This window comes from Eretmochelys imbricata, chromosome 14 (assembly GCF_965152235.1).
Source record: "Eretmochelys imbricata isolate rEreImb1 chromosome 14, rEreImb1.hap1, whole genome shotgun sequence".
Lineage (NCBI taxonomy): Eukaryota > Metazoa > Chordata > Testudines > Cheloniidae > Eretmochelys > Eretmochelys imbricata.
Window position 1 is genome coordinate 6,489,508 of NC_135585.1, and position 21,446 is coordinate 6,510,953.

The 21,446-nt window shown below is 42.7% G+C and overlaps 1 protein-coding gene across 4 annotated transcripts; it reads right to left on the minus strand.

The window, feature by feature from the left end:
- Nucleotides 1-39: 39 nt before the first annotated feature.
- PRKAR1A (protein kinase cAMP-dependent type I regulatory subunit alpha) lies at nucleotides 40-18,667 on the minus strand. Of its 4 annotated transcripts, none has more exons than XM_077833330.1 (12): nucleotides 18,556-18,667; nucleotides 15,926-15,999; nucleotides 14,878-15,059; nucleotides 9,555-9,728; nucleotides 8,956-9,047; nucleotides 8,635-8,696; nucleotides 8,014-8,060; nucleotides 6,898-7,056; nucleotides 5,898-5,958; nucleotides 5,258-5,379; nucleotides 4,294-4,375; nucleotides 40-2,488 (listed from the first exon to the last, which is right to left on the minus strand). In XM_077833330.1, exons 3-12 carry the CDS (start codon nucleotides 15,052-15,054, stop codon nucleotides 2,316-2,318), a joined length of 1,149 nt encoding a protein of 382 aa, XP_077689456.1. In that variant the 5' UTR covers nucleotides 15,055-15,059; nucleotides 15,926-15,999; nucleotides 18,556-18,667; the 3' UTR covers nucleotides 40-2,315. The 4 variants fall into 4 exon arrangements, with proteins under 4 accessions (XP_077689456.1, XP_077689454.1, XP_077689455.1 ...); XM_077833328.1 differs by having other exon boundaries at nucleotides 14,878-15,064; nucleotides 18,556-18,666; XM_077833329.1 differs by lacking the exon at nucleotides 18,556-18,667 and adding an exon at nucleotides 18,438-18,520.
- Between the last annotated feature and the right edge of the window lie 2,779 nt (nucleotides 18,668-21,446).

The window sequence follows — 21,446 nt, forward strand, 5'->3', positions numbered from 1 at the left end:
AATAAGATACAAGGGGGAGAAAAAAAAAGACAGATTGCATTTAAGAATTTAAATCGTTTTTATTGCTTTACCTGCCATTAGGACAATCTATAACAAAAGGAATAATAATATATTAGCACATACAGTACATCAGACTTATATAGTCAGATAACAATACAAAAATGGTCCTCTGGTTGACTATAGCTCTCTAGGGCAGTAGACTTCATAACTTTGCTAAAAGGTGGCCTAGCAAGAGATTACTTCTAAAGCCCTGAATGTTAGCTAAGGCAAACTATGCCAAACTGTGGTTTCAAACATATTTAAATTGCACACAAAGGTAAAGCTATAACTGTGATTAATATTTAACTCAGACTTAGCTGAGTTATCTTAAAATCTTGTAGGTAAAACTACAAAAGGGAGTAAACAGCAAGCTAAAAAGATGCAATAGTGAAACTTGATTAGAAAGCCTTATATAAAAAAATGTGCATTTTTTGTGGAGCTCTAACTAGTTTACATAGGTGTGTGTGTGTTTTTTTGGCGCTTCAACAAGGATCAAATCAAGTTTCAAAGTAACTAAACATATATAAAGAAAAAACCTAGCTACAGTGAAAACTGAAGAAAATAGTTTTAAAAAACTAGTTTTGTTTACTCCTGTAGAGCACTGATAGGAATCCTCCACTCAAAAGATCTTTTGAAAAAACAAATAGTTCACACAACATAATCCTTTTACAATTAATTCCATCTCAGGGAGTTTGTGGACTCTAAAATATCCCTAAAACCGCAAAGATCTGATCCCTCAACTTTGTATTTATGTCTGATGAGCAGACATTTAAAAAAATGTCTACAAGCCTGGAAAGTAGTCTTCCAAGTCCAATTACCTCAGAAAGGAAAAAAGAAGGGATCCATCATTAGAAACAGTTGCATAATGAATGCAAAAATGCTTGCTGTCACTCCCAAATACAACCCTACGCTAGTTCATATAAATTACAGTTTAAAGGAAGCCTTAAGTTGCCTACATTATTGAACTGTGGAATTCAGTCAAATTTGTTGGGTAATATTGGTATGCACAGAATAATACAACACAAAGCTGGTAAATACTGAAATACATTTAAGACTTAGCAACAGGTTCCAAAAATATGTAAAATATTTTCTCACGTGAATCTGAAAAGCTGGGCAGGAAATAGAGGATGCAGTATGTGTGTTCAGACTAACTTTAAAATGAAAACTAAAAAGATAAAAACTTTCGGCTGGTTTAAAAATATACATTACTTAAAACAACTGAGTAGCAGGAAAAACCAAGACATTCACTTTTTCTGCCTCACATTCTCCACAGCATCACCATTCATCTCATTGGGCTAGATGCTCCACCCTGCATCTGATGCTGGTTGTGAACAGGCAAAATTAGTTTCCCGGGTACCAAGGAGTTAACTGAGCAAACAATCTTTTGAAGGACAGAGTCAACTGTGAAATAAGTAGCAAGCAAAAGTTACAGGGCAAAACAAAATGTACACTTCCAATTCCTGCACTGCATCCAGAGCACAAACATTACTATTTGGCACTAGCTGGGTAGTTGTACAATTCTTGTGCCAGTCTAACGACAAGTGACTGAAGTTAAGTGTTTAACCCAAAGTTTGGCTTTTGAGGTTAGGAACAGGAACAATCTAGAGGGGTGAATCCACAGCTGACAACAAGACAGGCAAAGATCAGTTGCAGTGAGAGTCAGGGAACTAAGTAATATCTGCAGCAGTTGACCAGAACTATAAACCTTAAAAGCTTTTACGCGAAACCTGACAAAACATAACCAAGCAATCTTGAACCAGTAGACAAGGGTATAGAGCGACTGCTAACTTCCAACTGTGGCTGTACTAGCAGCTGATGCCTCAGGATTGAATTGAGGATTACAGTACCCAGAAAATTTAAACCTAGAGAAGCTCAATTATAAGGGCAGTTCTCTTTTCAAAAGACAGTAGATTAGGACCACAGCCTAAAAATATGAACAATCTGTAAAAAACATTTTTCCACTGTTACATCCCGACTCTATGGCAATTAGCTTAGTGCCAGGAGATCTCTTCACCAAAAAGCAAGTCAGCAATGGCCCAAGTCGGACACTAGACATTGCATAGAGAGAAGCAGTAACAGCAAAGGTCTCCATAGAACTTTCTATTTAACGGGACAGAGAGCACAGAACTAATGCTCTAAAATAAAAATGGTGCTTTGATAAAGCAATTTCTCTTTAAACAGACAGGAAGCTGCAAATGCCAGTGGCCGTGTGGCTCTGCACAAGGGAATAAAGCAGTCTGCATTCGTGAAGCATGTATTTGAGAGGGAGCAAAATTTCAGACAGACAGGGATACAAAGCTGTTGTACTGCTGGATGTTTCGTTTGAGAATATCCGAGCACGGACCCAGGACACGCTCAAATCGGGGTCGGTCAAGCTTTACACATTTCAAGGGGCCACGAGCAACGACTGTGGCAGCACGAGGACGGTTCATCAATAGAGCTATTTCACCTGGGACGACAGGAAATGAGAACATGGTTAAAAGAACTGTAGCTACCATACTATTTACAACTGCTACAAGAGTGCAGAGAAGAGAACGCCAGGTTTTTAGCACGGATCAGAAAGATCTGTGAATAGAGTTGTATTAATAACGAAATCAGTGCTTAGAAACTATTCAAGGGATTGTCAAGTCAGCTGCTTCAAGAATAGTGTCTTCTATGAAGGTAGACTTTTATTCGAGGGAAAAAAATTGGGGATACTCAGGGGTGTTCAGGACAGTTTGCTGCATTGTCTATTTGTACAGGTTTCACAATTCATAGGAGGTCCAAGTCATTTTTCTAGTGAATGAGTGGTTAAAAAAAGGTAACTGTTTACAGTAAAGCACCTGCATAGTTATTAACATGCTGTAGAAATGACTTTGTGTATCTTACGAAAACATAAGGACCTGGTATCCAAGGACATCTTTTTAATGTAAAAAAACCCAACAAAGCACCATTTGAATACAACCAGATCTGAAATCTATGACTACTAATTTAAGAGATAACAGTTCCCTCAGTTTAGATATGCTTTGGCAGTGGGCTAATGGAGATCCCCTATCGGGAAACCTCTAGCTTCCCATTTAAGAAAAACCACAAAGTCAAAAAGCTTTGTTTCAAAAACCTGTTACAGTTACTAAGTAACAACATGGTTACCTATCACAAATTCTAAATACCTAGAACAGAGATATGTTCAACTTGGCAGTTATATTTCCATCAGAATATTCTGTACCTACGTGTAGCAACAGTAACCCCCAGAAATTCTAAAGTGAAAAGTATGAGGAAATAGCCATTTTCCCCGATTACTTTGCATATAGTCAACCTCCATTTTTTTTTTTTTTTTTTGATAGTAAGTTGCACTTCCAGTTTCATGCATCTGCCTGAAGACCCTGCACATTACTACTCCTCCGCATGTTCTTCAGGCTCTGCAAGAGGCTGTATGCTAATTAAAGTACCAGCAAAGCTGAAAAACTGAATATGCCACAGGTAGGCTTCTGCACTAAAGGAAGGGAGAGGGAGAGAAGGCCTGTGCACTTTTTTCATTGTTTTGAAGACATCCCAAGATATATTTCTTTAAACCTCAGAGGCGTTAAAAATAAAGCAGACACAGACATAAATCAAAATTATACACTACACTATTTAAAGAGTGCTGGATGCAAAAAAAAGTCAGTCAAAATAAAAACCACCACGATCAAGTTAGTGTCCCTCCAAAAAGCAAAGTACTTTACAGTTAAGTACATCCAATATTACTCACAAAATATAAAGAAATGTATATTTTGTCACAACCTTAACGGGTGCAACATATACCATTAAAGCCCTCCTGAAGAAAGTGCGTATGTACATGAAAAACTTCACTTGAAGCTGATCAATTTACATATTTTTCCATAAATCAATAAATGTTATATTCTATCCAACTAAATATTTTCCTTCGCTATCAATGTATCTGAAAGTTTTCAGAATAATAAATTTTTAAGCTAAAAATACAGAGGCTAAAGTGGTCTTCATAATGGAAGATGGTTGAGACCTTGGAACTAAAGGAGATGGTACCACCTTACCACAATACATGGACTTTTGAGCTTTTAGTCATTTACATGGTACTCAAAGGATCGTCAATGTAGTTACAGAAGTTAAACAAAACAGATATTCTCAAACAGTTGGCAAAATAACCAAACCCATCCTGCCACTATCACCCTCTTAACCCACAGTAAGAGATCTATCACCCAGCTATGGAGACACAGTGACAACGGCGCAGCCAATTATACCTGCAGCAATGTAACTCACCAAAATAATCAGAAGGTGCCAGTCTGCCCACTTCAACAAATTCTTCATTCTCCGACCTCCGCTGTAACACTGCAGCGGTGCCCTTTAATAAATCAGTTATTAGCAAAAGGAGTTTGCCAGTATCATTTGAAATATTTTAACTTCCACAGGAACTCAGCCTCAGTGCAGTGTGTCATACAGGAAGTGTCTTATCCATTAAAAGCCCCATTACACACTTCACATACATTTCACTATCCATTCATATTAAAACAGTCCTCTGGGTCTCTCCTTTAAATCCCCTTAGGATGGTACTTACATGCATCTTAGAACTCCTACCGCCTTCTTTGTTACTTTACAGGCATCTTATATTTTGATTAGCAGGAAACTCAAGAGATAATGGAACCAGTAACAAGAAACATTACTAGCCATCTCCTGTTCTATTCCTCTGTATTCAGAAAAATTAGGGAAATAGTGCAGGTCTGAGAGGGTGCTGTGTCCCTGCAGTATGATACTATGGATTATCAAGATAACTTTCACACACAAAAAAAAATTATACAGGTCATTAGAAATATTGTGGTTCATAGATTGTGAAACTAGCAAGACAGTTTCTGGAGATGCTTGCTTATCTAGAGACGCATATAGCACATACCAGAATGCCTACAGCTACCTTCAGGTATAAGACCAGAATAGTTTTACACCCACCAAAAGAGGATATCCAGGGTTTCCAATTCCCTCAGCTAACAGGTACCTGAGGGGGTTGATTTATGGGCTAGATGAGCTACCTCACTCTCTTGGAAGTGCCATTTATAAAAAACAGCGGAGCAAATTTACATTCACCTTGCCTGGGCACCCAAAAGTGTAACTGTTAGTCACGTCATTCTCCTCAGAGTTTTACACAGACACAAGGAGAATAAAATAAATTCCTAGAACCAGATGTTTAGTTTTGTGTAACTCAACATACTAAGCAGAAGTAACAGTCACTCACCTCTAAGATAATGAAGAACTCATCTCCTGGCTCTCCCTGCACCACAATTTTCTGTCCATCCTCAAATTGTACCGGTTCCAAGGCATCAGCTACAGTGAGACGCTCCCACTTGTCCAGAGATTCTAAACAAAGTCAACAGTCAAAGTCTTTAGTATGCTTCATACAGTATCTGTTCCCACTCTCAAAATTACTCTGGTAAAACACATTTGTAATAATCAAGACCTTAATTATAATAGTCTTAGGCTATGGCTACACTAGAGACCTTAGAGCAGCTATACTAGAGAGCCACTGTAAGCCAATGGGAGAGAGCTCTCCCCTCGACCTAAGTAATCCACTCTCAACAGCAGCAGCTATGTAGGCAAGAGAAGTTCTTCCGCTGACATAACACTGTCCACACTGGCACTTAGGCTGGTGAAACTTACGTAGCTTAGAGGAGGAGGGTGGCTTATTTACACCCTGAGCAATATAAGTTACACCAACCTAAGTGGTAGTGTAGACACTGCTTTAGGATTATGCAAAAAAATCAGCACACACTATGTAATTCGTTTTAACAGATTACCATGACAGAGGTTTAACTGGGTATCCACCTCATTACAATCCACCATTACATCAAAGTTTAAAGTGAAGCCTTCTCACTCACCCAATATAGATACTTTACTAAGGAATTCTTCATACATCTTTCTCTTTCTCAATGTACTGCCCTGTAAAAAAAAAAAAAAAAATCCAGGCAAACACCAAGATAAGCTTTTATTTTCTACTCATTTTGTAGTAGTTTTAAAGGAAAGTTAAAGATAAGCCACAAAAAAGGCCACCCAATTCAACAAGACTTAATATATTCTGTTTTAAGGGCCCAAATTTGCAAAGTGCCAATGCCTTCAAATCTCATTAATTTCAGTGAGATTTGAGTGCACTCAGAACCTCTCAGAAGGCACTCAGGCAAAGGCTTGCACAATATACTGTCCCTAAATACTAAAAAAAAAAAAAACATTCTACTTGTAATGAACTTTGATAAGAGTTATATATTTATCCATATCCATTATGATGCATGCATTACATAATTCATAGCACAATACTGCAACCTTTACTCATGTGAGTAATAATGCTAGAGTATAAGGGACAACTGGCATGAGTAAAGATTGCTGGATCAGCCTCATGTTGATTCTAGGCTGCACGGTTGACTTTAGTCACTTATGACTATTTAAACACAGACCAGCGAAGTGGCAGGCTAAGACAGAGGGTAGGAGACTCAAAGTCCAATAAGAGCAATCACACTGTTATAGCAGATTAAATATAAGCACAGATACCACAATAATCGAATACTGCATTTGTAATTTTAGATTTGTCTTGACCTAACAAAACTCAAAATCTTTCCCTCCCCTTCTTGCCAGACATATACAAAATCTGTGTGAATGACAGCATGGTTACTAGTAATGACCTAACAGAGTCTGAGTTTCTTTTTATCCAAGATATGAGTCCTTGTGCAGTACAATGCAGACAGAGGCCCTAGTAACCAGGAGTAACTGGAATGATCACGCAAGGTCACAAAAAGACATTTCTGTTTAGTAAATATGCTACCTTGAATTAACTGCACAACCCATACATTCAAAAAAAAAAAAAAAAAAAAAAAAAAAAAAACTTGCCATAAGGATTCTTCTATAGCTGTCTCGGTCAATACCCCACAATTTCACATTTGTTTTTGCTTTGACAGTTGCTGCTCTGGGTGTTCCATAAATCAGGGCAAGTTCTCCAAAGCTGCCACCTTCACCAACGTTGGTTGCCCACTCGTTGTTCACGTATACCTGAAAGGAAATACGCATTGGTCAACAAGGGCAAACAACTGGCCACAAAGATATTTTAAAAGTTCCTCTTACTCTGTGCTGTTTTTGGACTATATTACACAGGGAAATATTCTAGTTTAGATCACCCCTGAAAGACTGGAGATTTAATCAGCAATTTGGCACCATTTCCAGGTTGTACTGAGATTTCAAATACTTGGGGGAAAAGGATTGTCTTTGTATGTACTATCATAATAATTCTTTGTAGGTATATTCCATTTTTCATCCAAGGATTTGTGAACTTAAGTCTCAGAACTTGATAGACCTGTGAAGTATTAACTCAATTTTACAGCTGGGGTAACAGAAAAGATCACAAGAGGTTATGGCAAAACTTGGAATAAAACCCAGGTCTGTCTTTACTAGTCCTGTGCCTCAACTACAGGAATATACTCCAGGGGTAGTCAATAGGTGGGCTGCAGCCAGATGCTTTTGAACAGACTGCAAAAGTCTATTTACTTATTATCAGGACTATTGTTATTTTTGTCTCTGGAGTCTGGACCTTGATTATACCATGATCAATGATTTACTTATTTATTGTAAAGGTCCAACTTTCTTGATTACCCCTAGTATACCTCCTCTCCCTTTGTTTCTGTGCTCATACAGCATGAAACATTGTCAGCATTCAAACTGTTCATTTGGAGTCTTACAATATAGGATGTGTTCATATTCTGCACAGCTGGGCAGCCACATCCACAGAGCTGCTCAAAAGGAGCAAAGAGTAACATGCAAAATAAGCTTTCTTGAGAAGGACCCTGTTCTAAAGGAATATCCCAAAAGAATGGATAACGGAACAGTTAGGCCAGAGAAAAAATAATTAATTTCCACATAAAGAAAGGCCTCAAGATGTTACCAGTATTTTTGCAAGGGATGGATACATTCTCAGTTAATACAATTAAAATCTCAGCCATTATTAAAGCTTACATCCATTTCTCCTTGATCGACAACATAGAAGTTATCTCCTTCATCACCTAAAGATAAGGGAGGGGGTGGGGGGAGGAAAAAAAATACAAAATTCAGTTGAAAAAAAGAAAAAAACCCACCACACAAGCTGTAAAGTGATTCATGTTTTATAAAATGGCAGAGGAATATTAAAAAGGCACTTTGGGGGGTTTATATATTAACCTTTGGTACCAGGCCTGCTGGAAGATGCCTCAATGAGGCTTAAAAAAAGAGCGCACATTGCCTATTTTATGCTGGGAAAAATGTCACCACAGGCACATTTCCTCATCCTACCTGCGAAAGGGACACCAGCTGTTGTGAAACAGAGCAGCAGCATTACCTCTCCCCAGTAAACTCACCTGTAGTATGCTCTACAGAGCCATCAAAACAGTTTAAGCCACTGATACAGACAGAGACTACCTGCAATGGCTCCACTCTCCTTCCCGCCCTGCCCCAACATAAGTGGTGGTTGACATAAAAAGCAAGCAAGGTCTACTGAATGCAACAAGTGTTCTTATAGCCATAAGAGCAGAACAAACCCACAGATCCAGAATCTCACAACCTACAAGTTGTTTAGTTATCAATGCAAACATTGTCACTTACCTTGCTGTATGACAGTCTCGCCTGCAATATAGGTGACTGGGAACATAGCATCAAAGATGTCACTGGAAGAGATTTCAAAGTTATCAACAGTTTGGTTGCCTGTTATATGCACATGTGTTAGTACTGACATTTGAGAGAGATTCTTCAGGACCTCTCCGGTTATCGATGTGGCTGGACTGTCTCCCCTCATAAAGCTGTTCAGTTTTGCATGTTGTGATTTGTTTAAAAGGTTTGTTCTTTAAAACACTAAAAGCTTTAAAAAAGCTACAGTGAAATCATACTGATAGCAAAGCAGAGCCAGATTAAGAGATTAGCTCCTACCTTCTTTCGTTATCATCAAGATGGGCAAATAGCACATTCTTCTCAATTGCTTTAGCCAAAGCAGCCATAGTCTTGTAATCTTTAGGAATAACCTAGAGCATAATCAAAAACAAAGCACTGATTATAAATGTAGTAATGTACCCATAAAAAATGGAAGAAAGCTGCTCTACCATAATAGTGCACTGTACTGAAATTCTGCCAGAAACAAGAAACAAGAGGAAACATATCCGAAGATTTTATGGAGTGAGACCGTGGAACAGGAAGAGGATGGGATTTGTCCAGAAGTGGGAATGGCTCAGGTGAAACCAAAGCCTTGTTACCATACATCACAGGCTCCAGTCCAGAGTAAACAACATGCATGGCTTGGCATGACTTATGTAGACCTACCATGTGGGTTAGCGAGGCCACACCAGCTGGGCACGATCCAGAATTGATGCACAAAGCAGAAGTGGTTTGCTATGCATTTGTGTAACACCACTGGGGCAACAAACGGGGCTTTTCACAGAGGACAGCAACATGGTCCCCGGATAATAGAGAGGCATATATATGATCAAAGCTTAAATTTGCAGGGGTTTGGGAATGGTTGAAGTGTAGGCCACCTTTCTAACGTAAGATGCAGCATCCTCTTCTGTGTAGACTTCTGCACTGATGGCCCCACGCCTTCTTCGGCCCTTAACCACAGGGTTCATAGGTGGAGGAGGGGAGATTTCATCCTCACGCGAGTCTGAGCGTGACCCAGATTTCTGTTGATTCAACAACTGTTTTGCTTCCTCCTAAAACAGGAAGGAAATGTTTCCGTGTCACATAATCCAAAGGTAAAAATTTAGTTACAGATCATATTCCAGTTCAGTCTGCCAACGTAGGAAATTCCTCTCTACTATTCATCTCATACTGTGGCAGATGGGAAGATACTTCTATAACACTAAGGCTGCTGTGTTTTAAAGTAGCGTAACAGACAAGAGTCAGTCAAATGTCTATTTCCCTTATTAAAACAAAGGAGCACTTTCACCCCACTCTTATGACGTAATCAACACACAATGGAGGAACTCCACTGTAACTGCTGTTACTTGCATAGGATGCATTCAACAAGTGAACCCAGTAGTTTCCCCTGAACTGAGGTTTGTTTGTTTTTTTGTTTTTGTTTTTTTTTTTTTTGGGGGGGGGGGGGGGGTTTGGCTTTTAAAGACAAAAAACCACGTTACAGAAGCAGCTGGAAAACAAGGTCAAGTCATTGACCAGGTAGGTATTTAATAACCTTAGGTTATTTTAACAGAGACATAAATGAGCTATTGGATGGTTGTTAGTGTTCATAAATCCACCAATTAGTTTACATTCCAAGCCACAGATTTATTAGCTTTTATAAGAGTTATATTATTCCATACTGATCACCTGTCAAGTTGAATGAGTGAGAGACACACTAGACTATTAGAACTGAAATAAAGTTAAATCTAGCTAGACTGTCACCCCGAATACTGGTCCCTCTGTATGCACTGAAGGAGCTAACTCAGGGCATGTCTACGCTGCAGCTAGGAGATGCTACTACCAGTGCAGGTAGACAGACTTCACTAGCTCAGCTCAAGCTAGCGCACCAAAAATAGCAGCATTGGCATTGCTGCACTGGCGGTGGCTCAAGCGAGCCGAGCGAGTCAAGCCTGCCTGATGCCCTGGATCTGCACCCACCTGGCTAGCTCAAGCCAACACCACTGCTGCAACAATCACACTGCCAGCTGCAGCGCAGACAACAGATTAAGTAGCAGATTTGACACTGCTAGAACCAAAAGTGGAACCAAAGTATGTAAAATCATGACAGCTTCAGCTAAGTTTTCCAAGCATTTTGGTATAGGACTTTGGGATAAGACCTTAAAAAACTGAGGAACTATCTGCTGTGCCTGGATCCCAGGGCACTTTTAATTGCAGGCTCTGATCCAACGTCCTTGACCAAACTCTCCCCTCCCATGTACCGCTGGGCAGCGTTCTGCTTGGCTGCCATCCTCCACTCCGGATATACATGCAATGCCACTTAAATGCCATGTATAACCAGAGTGCTTTGGAAAGAAAAAGCAGATAAACATTACAGCAAGTTTTCATTTTATACTTCTGAGCTGGCCAAAGAAACTCCACTGGCCTGTTTAGTCAGTTTCACTTCCTGCTTCTCATGCAGGAATGAAATAGTGTGTGATGTTTCAAAGAGCAGGGGGATATTTAAACTTATTTCTTTCTATTTTTAGGGAAGAGCCCATTACACTCAGGTTTTGTTAAAAATAGTTCAATGACATAAAGGTAGGGTTTAAACTGCAGTATTTGACAGCATCCTTTCTACAGCATATATAATGACAAGATCTGCAAACATTCACTCAATTTCCACACCCCACTTCCAAGGATGGCTGCACACACATTCAGAATATATGTCAAAAGTTGTTTTAAAATTTATCCATGAAGTAAGGTCCACTCTATTTGTTCCAATACTATAGACATATCAAGAGGAACACAACTTGAAGTCTAGTAAGTTTAAGAGTTAGGAATACTTTCAAGTAATACACAGCCTCACTCCACTCCCATGAGCCCTCCACTCCCATGCCAGCAAGCAGTGTATCAGCCGTTATAAGAAGTATTCTTTCACTTGCAGACTATCGGACTGCACAGTTAGATATTTTAAATACTTCTGAACCCAAATCTCATTAAGGGACTCAGTAGTCTCAGTGACTTCTGTGCAATTTGTACCTCTAATGGATGCCAGCAAATCAGCATGCCACTCTAGACATCTCAGAAAAAAAAAAGTTAGCATTAAGCCATCAAATGCTAAAACAAGGAATGTTAAAAGATTTCCCTTAAATTCACCTTGCTGTTGTGGATTTAAGGGAAATAACCCCATTGTGCCTGTGTTCTGCACATAAGACACTCACTGTGTCAAGTGCCCTGCAATTCCTAAGAATGGGAGAGACCATGGCACAGCACAGGGGAACAGGACAATTTAAATCTTTTTTGTATCCCAGTTCTACATTTAAAGTATATTTTTTAAAAAGTGTTCTTATCCTCATGGACAGTTATGCCCAATTTTTAACAATTGCCTAATGGACCGTAGTATGCACTATCTACACTAAGCTTCTACAGCTCATAAGCCAGAGTACGAGGCCAGGCACAGTATTGTGTAGCTAATAACCCCAGTGAAGAACAATAAGTTAAGTAACATGTTTGCATAGTAGAACACACAAAAGGTCAGTATGCCACACGTAGACTAGCTACACAGACATTTTATTTGAAGTGTAGTAGTTTGGTTCATATAGAAGCATTCTTCACCACAATACTTTTTAGAGGAAGAAAGGCTTGAATTCCGGTAAATAGGTTGGACACAAGAATTTAAAAATAAATAAATAAAAATATTGAGGTAGAAGTTTCAAAACTGATTTTTTCAAACAGATGGAAGTTAAATTTAAGACATAAAATGAATCATGGTTAGAGATACTTCATGTGGAAGAGGTAATCAGAAATCTGTAACTACAGAAAGGAAGAGCTAAACAGTGGTATTTATTTCAGCTACATATTTAGCCTCAATTTTTAAAGTAATGTTTCTTACTAGTATGTTTTTTGTCCATATTGCCACAGCAGCCTCTATCTCCCCCATTTAACAGGGTTACGGGATATATCAGATAGTTCTATTTTGTCAGAGATGCATCCAAAGACCACATTCCTTTGCAAATCTCTTCACTCACTCAGAAGTTGGAGGTGATTAATAATAGTGCTTAGCATTGTGCTCTTCAGCCACAGTTGTCAGAGAACATCCTGTGCTAGACTAAAACTTTGGTTCTCTGTTATTTGATAGCTATTTAGGCATTATGACGCCTGGTTACACTAAGGCCAAGTTTAGAATCCGTGGTCCTGAATGGATGAAACTAGTTAGAGAAGAGTACTTTTTTTTGTTTTTTCAAATACAGGTCTGCATATAAAAATGGACTTCAAGACAAGCAAAGTGTTTAAATTCATAACATGCTTTCATTTGAGATTATAGATCTATTTTGATATAGAATCAGATAAATAAAATGATTGCACTAGAGTCAGTTAACATTATATATGGTGATTTATCTTTGATAATACTAAAGGACCTTAACTGAAATTTACAAAAATCCATTTAGGGGAAATGTAAATATTGAACTACTATTATTTTCAACCTTCTTATAGGTTTGGACTCAGAGTGAATACAGTTTACTACATTTAAAAAACAAAAAAACCTTCTTAAGTTATTTTAACATGGACAAATACATACACTTAAGTACAGAGGTAGCAGGACCTGTTGTCTTACTAAAGGAATTTGAGCTTCTTTTGCCAGATTAAATATTGCATTCGCTGCATGTTAGCTGATTACACAAAAACATTTGCCTCTTCCCCTTTTACATCCCAGTAGTTATTCTAGCTATAGGCTGAACTAAATGCAATAAGGTAATTTTGCAATATTCAAAACAGTTACACTAAAAAAAAAAGAGGTTGAAATGCAGAATTTAGGAATCTACTTGTGATTAGAGTAACTCAAACCCCACACTGACAATCAGTGGACTTTACAGGAGTTGGGTAGTTTACTAAAAGCATTATATGGAGACCGTTCTTGAAGATGCAACTACATGTTCAGGTTAAAAATGTAGGAAGTTGGACATATTATCTCAGTTCCTGGCCACAAAACAATGGAGGTTTTTCTTCAGATATCGTGCCCAATAGCAGAGTTTGTATTAAAATCTGCAGCATTCACGGATGGATCCAATAACTAAATAGTGGTCTGTATGATAGAATCATAAGGCAGATGCCACAGTTTGTATGTTGTTTGATCTACACTCTTCTACAGACTGAAGTAGAGAGGGGAAACTATTAGCAAAAGTAATTTAGAATAAGGAGAAAAGCATACATATGGATTTACAGAATGCAAATAATGAGAGAAGTGTCTGCAACTGAATATAATCTGAAGTGACAGCAATAGCCACCACAGTATTAACCAAAGACTATTGGTTTGCAGATGCAGAATATCACAGATAGTAACAGGCAACAGAAAAGTACTAGATATGAATATGCTGGTAGAAAAGATCAGTTACACCAAGTTTTGCCCTGAATCACACCTTGCATGAAAATGCTATTGTAAAGATGCTCCGATATAAGAAATAGGTATATTAAATAATGAATCACTCAATAGGGCTAGTCTTAATTGCAAAAGTGGGCACTGGAATGTGAAGATCATATTTACAGAGTACTTTTGATCATAAGGATCCGAGATTACTTTATACAAGGTGTGTGCAAGAATCATTTAGCTCACTTCTGGGACAGAATGTAGAAACACTAAGTTCATAACAGAGCAAAGACAAGTTTACCTATTTGAAATGTGGGTACAAGTCTCAGTTGAAGTACAAGAGGAAAGTCACCAAATGTTAGTTCTCAATGAACTAGCTAGGATTACTATTCCCCTCCCCCCCCATTCAATATTATACCTACGACTCACTATAGAAAATTGGCCTCAATATAAAAGTTGAATGGCTGTTACTAAAATACTTCAGGGCTGTACATAAAAATAAATTTAATCATGTAGGTCATCATAAGTCAGGCCATATGTCCCACCTATTGACCCCAGTACCAAACTGACAGATTTTACTTTCAGTAGCTAACTTGAATCTGTTTCCCTACTAGCCTCTCTCTCTCCCCCCATCATGTGCGCATACTTTTGGTTGCCATAGGGATGCTAGTGAGCATTCACTAGTGAGCAACTGGCATTTAGCTATAGAAAAAACACTTTCTTTTCCAAACAAATACTTTGCTTCAGTTTCAAACATAAACAACTAATAAAAATATTGGTCAAATCTGAATCTCAGTCTTTATTTTAAGTAACTAAGAGACTAAATAAATTCAGGCTGTTGCATTCTCCCCCCTGCTCCGCAGACTTATTTTTACCTTCTCCAATCTTTCAAAATATTCCCTGAGGAATCCCATGGGTCTCTCGGGTCGGACTGTACATAGCTGTACAATGCAGTCCTTCAGAAGCTGCTGGATGTTGTGTTTTTGGACATAGAGTTCACATTCTCTGAGGCTACGCTCCTCCTCACTGGTGTTGCTGCTAGAGGCTGCCATTGCTGCTGTTCTAGAGAAAAAAAAGTTATATGAACTACATGTAGAATTAAGATGATCCAGTTGACGTGCTCCCTAGCTATGCTTAATATTAGCTTTTGTTGCAATGATCTTGCTTTAAAAAAATCCTAAAGTATCTGCAGGGCTAGTAATTAAAATAAATGTTCAATTCCCAAGTCTGTGCTCTGTCCAGCAGTGCAGAGAGGTGATATACTTGGCAGCTGGGAGGAAGCGGGAACCTTGGGTTGCTCTAGAGAAATTCCCACAGGCCCAACAGAAGCAGTGGTTTTCCCCTGCCCCCCCCCCCCACCACTCCCCTGCTGAATGAAACTCAGCATCCCTAGCACTCTGAAAGGCATAGAGTCATATGGGCATAGGCTGTCAATTATACCCCAGATTTCCTGCCCCAGTGAGGTCCCTCTCACACCACAGAGGCAAGTTTTAAAAATATCTTAAGTATGGTGAAACTTGTTAAGGTAATAGCAAAAGTCACCTCTCTGGTAGTTGTAGCAATTAACAGCTAATAGAAGACATGGAAATACAGATGTTTGCCCAATGGAGATGCTCCACTTCAAGTTAACTAAAATGGGGTGACATTTAGACTAAAAACACTAATTCTGAAGTATGTTCACAGTAATTAGAACTATTAGATTTCAAAACATTACATACAATGCAGGATCCAAATAGGATTTATTAGTAGCATAACTTCCAGTGCGTGAAAATTTCCGTACGTGTTACTTTAACCAATTTTTGTTTATTCAAGTTGCTCTCAAAAAAGGTTAAACAGAGAAAAGTAAAAATATGTTTAAAAGAGCATTTTCAAAGGTTACATTTTAAAAAAACCAAAACCACAACACCATGTTAAGAAAGTTACCTGGGGCACAGATAGTAGGGACAGCTGTGGATATGTAGAGAATTTACAATGAAGTGTGTTGATCCCAATATCCGCTTTTGGGAGGAAAGAAAGGTAGACAGAAAATAAGTTGCATATTTAATATCTGAAGAGTCACTGAAAAAATCCAAGTGCTACAGTCCTATTACACATGCTTTTCTATTTAGGCACAAGATTGACAAACATAGCATACAGAGCAATATCGTCAATAGAACATTAACTATGCTCCTTTGAAATGTGCTACTAGAGATTATAGGAGGACTAAAGTTAATGCCGCACAGACAACACTTCAACCAGGTTGCATTCTTGTCACTTATCTCAACAAAAGTAATGTAGAGAAGCAGACACATTGTGGTGTTTATGCAACACACACGTGCTTTACACTGAGGAAAGTTCTACAGTTACCCCTTTTGTTTTGACAACTTGCATGCTGAAGGTCAATAAGTAGCCTAATTAAATGTCCAAGAGTAACTTTTGTGGCTCCATGACAGCCCGCAAATTAGAGTCTATGGAAAAAGCATCATCATGCTGATAGACAGCAAACATGAGTAGCTAGTGGCTCAAAGAGACTACTGTGAAAAAACAATGCCAATAGAATACATGTCAAGCAAGCAAACCAACCCTACTTTTTTCCATTGAACTCTCTAGGTTTTGTAACAAAGCTTTTTATTAAAAAAGCCACCATACGCAATTGCAATGACTTTACTATGAGAACCCAAACAATGCCATACTTCAGGGAGTTACAAATCGTGATCCAAATTTTGGACCTTGTTCCCATCTCTAATTTTTAGTTAAATCGCCAGTGCCAAAATGTAAGCCTCTACAGTGGAACCCTGATGTGAAGAACAACCAGAATACATTCAAACCACAAAATAAGCTCCTCACATGGGGTGAGGGATCCCCCCAGACAGCAACTGAAATGTTAGCCTCATCCCTTTGTAAGGGAGATGCCCTCATTCTGAGATTAGTTTTGGATTAATGAGAAGCAGCAGTCTGAACCAGAAAGACTGAAATAAGCGAAATTGTAAGTGTCTCATTGAAAACCTTTGCAAAAATCTTTTTAAGAAAGGGGATGGATTTTTAATGTTTTATTGAAGCATCCAATGTAAATCTTGAAAACCTAAACATTTTCCTATAATACCTTCTCACTTTCAAATAAGCAAAACTTGGCAGATCTGTGGTTTATTGACTGGGATTGGTGCAGCACATAAAGGAATCTCCTTTCAAATTATGCCAACTTGGGGTCCCTGCCATTCAGGTGGAAAAGGTAACCCTGCCAAGCCCCTCTCCCAGGGATCAGGTAAGGCAGGATTCACAGGCCGGGGTGCGTGTCAGTCAAGCTAAACCTCCTCTTTCTGCACATGTGCACGGGGGCAGGAGGGAGAAGATTCCCCCACCCCACGCAAAACACACACACACACACCCCGCCAGCACAGCAAACCTCCCGCAATTCTCAGGCTCCCAAACAAAGCCGTACTGCCGTACCTCCACTAGACTGCTCCCAGCCCCATGGGCCTGCCCCCCGCCGCTCCAGCCTTCCTCGCCCCCCCCTACCCTCCTCCTCTCCCCGACCCACTAGATCACCCCGCCACCAGTGCCCCCTTCCCCCATCAGTGCCCTGCCCTCCACCCGGGTGCCCCACCACCACCAGTGCCCTGCCCCCCCGACCCCCTAGATCGCCCCGACACCAGTTGCCCCCTTCCCCCATCAGTGCCCTGCCCTCCGCCCGGGTGCCCCACCACCACCAGTGCCCTGCCCCCCCCCCACTCCGGGCCCTCCTCGGCCCCCCCCGTGCTCTACCCTCCTCCTCCCCCCGACCCCCTAGATCGCCCCGACACCAGTGCCCCCTTCCCCCATCAGTGCCCTGCCCTCCGCCCGGGTGCCCCACCACCACCAGTGCCCTGCCCCCCCCCCCCACCACTCCGGGCCCTCCTCGGCCCCCCCCGTGCTCTACCCTCCTCCTCCCCCCGACCCCCTAGATCGCCCCGACACCAGTGCCCCCTTCCCCCATCAGTGCCCTGCCCTCCGCCCGGGTGCCCCACCACCACCAGTGCCCTGCCCCCCCCCCCACTCCGGACCCCCCTCGGCCCCCCCCGTGCTCTACCCTCCTCCTCCCCCCGACCCCCTAGATCGCCCCGACACCAGTTGCCCCCTTCCCCCATCAGTGCCCTGCCCTCCGCCCGGGTGCCCCACCACCACCACCAGTGCCCTGCCCCCCCCCCACTCCGGACCCTCCTCGGCCCCCCCGTGCTCTACCCTCCTCCCCCCCCCGACCCCCTAGATCGCCCCGACACCAGTGCCCCCTTCCCCCTCCAGGGGGCCTTCCCCTCCCCCATCAGTGCCCTGCCCTCCCCCGGGGCCTCCCCGGCACCGCGAGCCTCCCTCCCCCGGCATCCCCCCTCCTCCCCACGGACCCAGGCCGCTCCGGACGTGCTCCCCGGTGGGGCCAGCGGCCTCTCCCCGGGGCCTCCGGGACCCGGGAGCCCTCACTCACCGCGGGGTCCGGGCGGTTCCCTCGGCCTCTCTCACCCCCCTCCCCCCGACCCGGACTCCGGTCTCGGCGGCGGCAGATCCCACCGGAAACCAGCTCTCTCGGCCAATCGCCTGCCAACCTGACGTCAATGCGCCTCGCTCTCACTGCGAGCCGTCACCCCGGCAACCTTAAAGGGGACGCGCCGCTCCGTCAGCGTCTTAAAGGAGCCGCCGACACATTCCTCGCCTCCCGCTTAAAGAGACCGCGGCGTCCCGTTCTGTCGTCCCCGCTTCGCCTCCCTTCGAAAAAAGCTCCGCAACCAGCCCCGCCCCTTAAACGGGGGGCTATGCCCCGCCCTCCCCTTAAAGGGACCAACCCCTCAGGGATCGGCCTGGCCCAGCCTCCTCCTCTCCTTTAAGGGCTGCAGCGCCCCGCCCCGAGCTCCAGCCTCCGCCCGGGGCGCTGCCGCCCGTTCCGTGGGAAGGGGGCGGGGCGGGCTGGGGGCAGCGGCACTGACCGGAGCCGGGCGGGACGCGGGGGCCCGGCGCGTGCTGGGCTGAGGGCGGGGGCCGGGCACAGGCCCCAAGGTCCGAGCCAGGCTGGGCACAGGGCCCCCGATCCGGGCTGGGCTGGGCTGGGCGTGAGCCCCAAGGGCCGGGCACAGGCGAGGCCGAGCTGGGCACAGGGCCCCCGATCCGGGCTGGGCTGGGCGTGAGCCCCAAGGGCCGGGCACAGGCCCCCCGATCCGGGCCGGGCACAGGGCCCCCGATCCGGGCTGGGCTGGGCGTGAGCCCCAAGGGCCGGGCACAGGCCCCAAGATCCGAGCTGGGCACAGGGCCCCCGATCCGGGCTGGGCTGGGCGTGAGCCCCAAGGGCCGGGCACAGGGCATGAAGACCAGGCACGGGCTGAGGCTGGACCCAAGCCCCTGAGATCCTGGGCTGGGCACAGGGCCCAAGTCCCAGGCAGAGCTTTGGCTAAGCACAGGCCCCAAGGGTACAAGCTCTAAGATCCAAACATGGACTGGGGACCAAAAGTCAGGCTGGGCTGGGGCTAGATACAGGCTCTGGGAACCAGGCCTGGGCCCAGCTAAATGGGGGTTTTGAGGGCCCAGTAAGGGCGGAGCATGGGACATTAGAGGCAGGCTGAGCTGGGGTTAGATATAGGCCCTGGGAACTAGGCCCTTGGAATGGGCTCTGAGGGCCATTAGTTGGCTGAACCTGTCCCAGGAGTTGAGTCTTGGAGCTGCATATAGGCAGGCTGGAGTGGATATGGGCTGAGCCAGGTCCAGGCCCTAAGGGCTTGGTTCAGGGTTGACATACCTCTGTGTCCAGGGATTAAAAGGAGGTCACTCATTTTAGTCCCAAAGTTCCATGTGTCCCACATCACTTGTGTTGTTCCCCGCTGGCAGCCTTTCACACTGTTGTTGCCGTAATGTCCAGCTTTTCATCTGTCAAATTAAATTAAAATGTAGACCAAAGTTGTTTACAAAGGGGGTTTCGTTATCCCCACTTTACTGCTGGGTAAACTGAGGCAAGTAGCTGTGAAGTGACTTCCGCCAGGTCACACAGTGGACCATGGAGTCTAGGTCTGCTGTCTGTCTCTCCGGTGCCCTATCTGAATCATTAGCATCAGAAATTTAGACTCCTGTAGCTGAGGCTCTAAGCAGAGTCACTCACAAAGGAATCACTCCTACGCCACTATGCATTTGCTGAATATATAATTGTTTTGTCTCCTTTTTTGACTTTGTCATAGATTGCATCCCACATTTGGGCCTTGGCAGGCTGAGACAGGAGGGGGCTGGGTGCTAGGCTCAGGACCAATTATAGATCTGATACCAGGTGTGTAAGCAGTGGCTAAGGACATCACCACTGGACCCTTACAGTCTTCCTCACCTGTATTCTTATCCTACATTGGGTTCCCAGTGGAAATGAATTGAGCAGCTTCATCCTTTGTCTAGGAGGAGAGGAGAAAACACCCCACAACAGGTTCATCTCCAATGTAGCAGGCATAGGGTGGGTCATGCCGCAACTGCATTTGCGGAGATATAGGGAAGTCTGGACAGCACTAAATTGTACCAGAATTGGTTCCAAAAAGGACAATATGCACTCCCAAGACCTTCCAAAATAAGAAGTCTCCCAATCAACCAGCTGGCCCACCACCTACCGCCATAGTCCAGTCCCACTGGAGAAGCCCAGAAAAATACTTAGGCTTTGCAACCGCGTCTGATGGTCATCAAATCCAGGCACTGTTATATCAAGGGGGAGTGAATTCTCAGAATTAAGCATCCCTTTGTGGAAGCCTAAATACCAAGGTGGTGGGCACCCTAGAAATATCAGCTATACAGCTAGAAACGACTTGCTGCTAGCATCTTCTTGTTTAAAGCTGCAGGGTGTAACTAGTGATTCAGCATCTGTTCTTTTAAAAAACATTCATAAAACAATTTAAAATCTTTATCATCTGAGATTCACTGTTTGAATTTCTTAGTTGTGCATGGTTAAAGCTTCCAAGCCATTGGTCAAGTTCTCAAAGTTCAGGTAGGTCGATGCGTGCCACATGTAATGTAAAAAGACCCAGAAAATAAGAAATGAACTTCAAGTCCTCAGTCTGCTGATTTCCATATAAATAGGAACATAACCTTTGTTGCAATTGCTTGAGAATTTTTAGGCTGAAAATTCATCTCATTTAATTCCTTTGAAGCCATTTATGTTGTGCCCTACAGATCGAAATGCACCAAGAATTGGAGTATAATGTGTGTGCGTGCCCTTTGTCATCCTAAACTGCTAATGCTTTCACTGTCACTTTTCAAGCCCTCTACAACATGTGTCAGTGTTGTTTCTTTTAGGTTTCTCTTACTTTCGTACTATTTCTCACATTAAAAAACAAGAACAGTTTAGGTCTGCTACAGGTATAAGAGACAGGCCCAAACCAGCTCCCTGGTTCAAATCCTTTGAACTTTGGAGATCTCAGCTTCGTTACTCAAGCAGCTCTCTGTAACGGATTAATTGGAAACATAGCCCCACCAAACTTCG

What these genes read in the sequence shown, in the direction of transcription:
- PRKAR1A (XM_077833330.1), bottom strand. Translation starts at nt 15,054, where the DNA reads ATGGCAGCCTCTAGCAGCAACACCAGTGAGGAGGAGCGTAGCCTCAGA. An exon ending in CTGCATCTTACGTTAGAAAG is followed by an intron (nt 9,048 to 9,554) that starts GTGGCCTACACT and finishes ATTATGCTCTAG; the next exon opens with GTTATTCCTAAAGATTACAA. An exon ending in TCGATCAAGGAGAAATGGAT is followed by an intron (nt 7,057 to 8,013) that starts GTAAGCTTTAAT and finishes ATTTCCTTTCAG; the next exon opens with GTATACGTGAACAACGAGTG.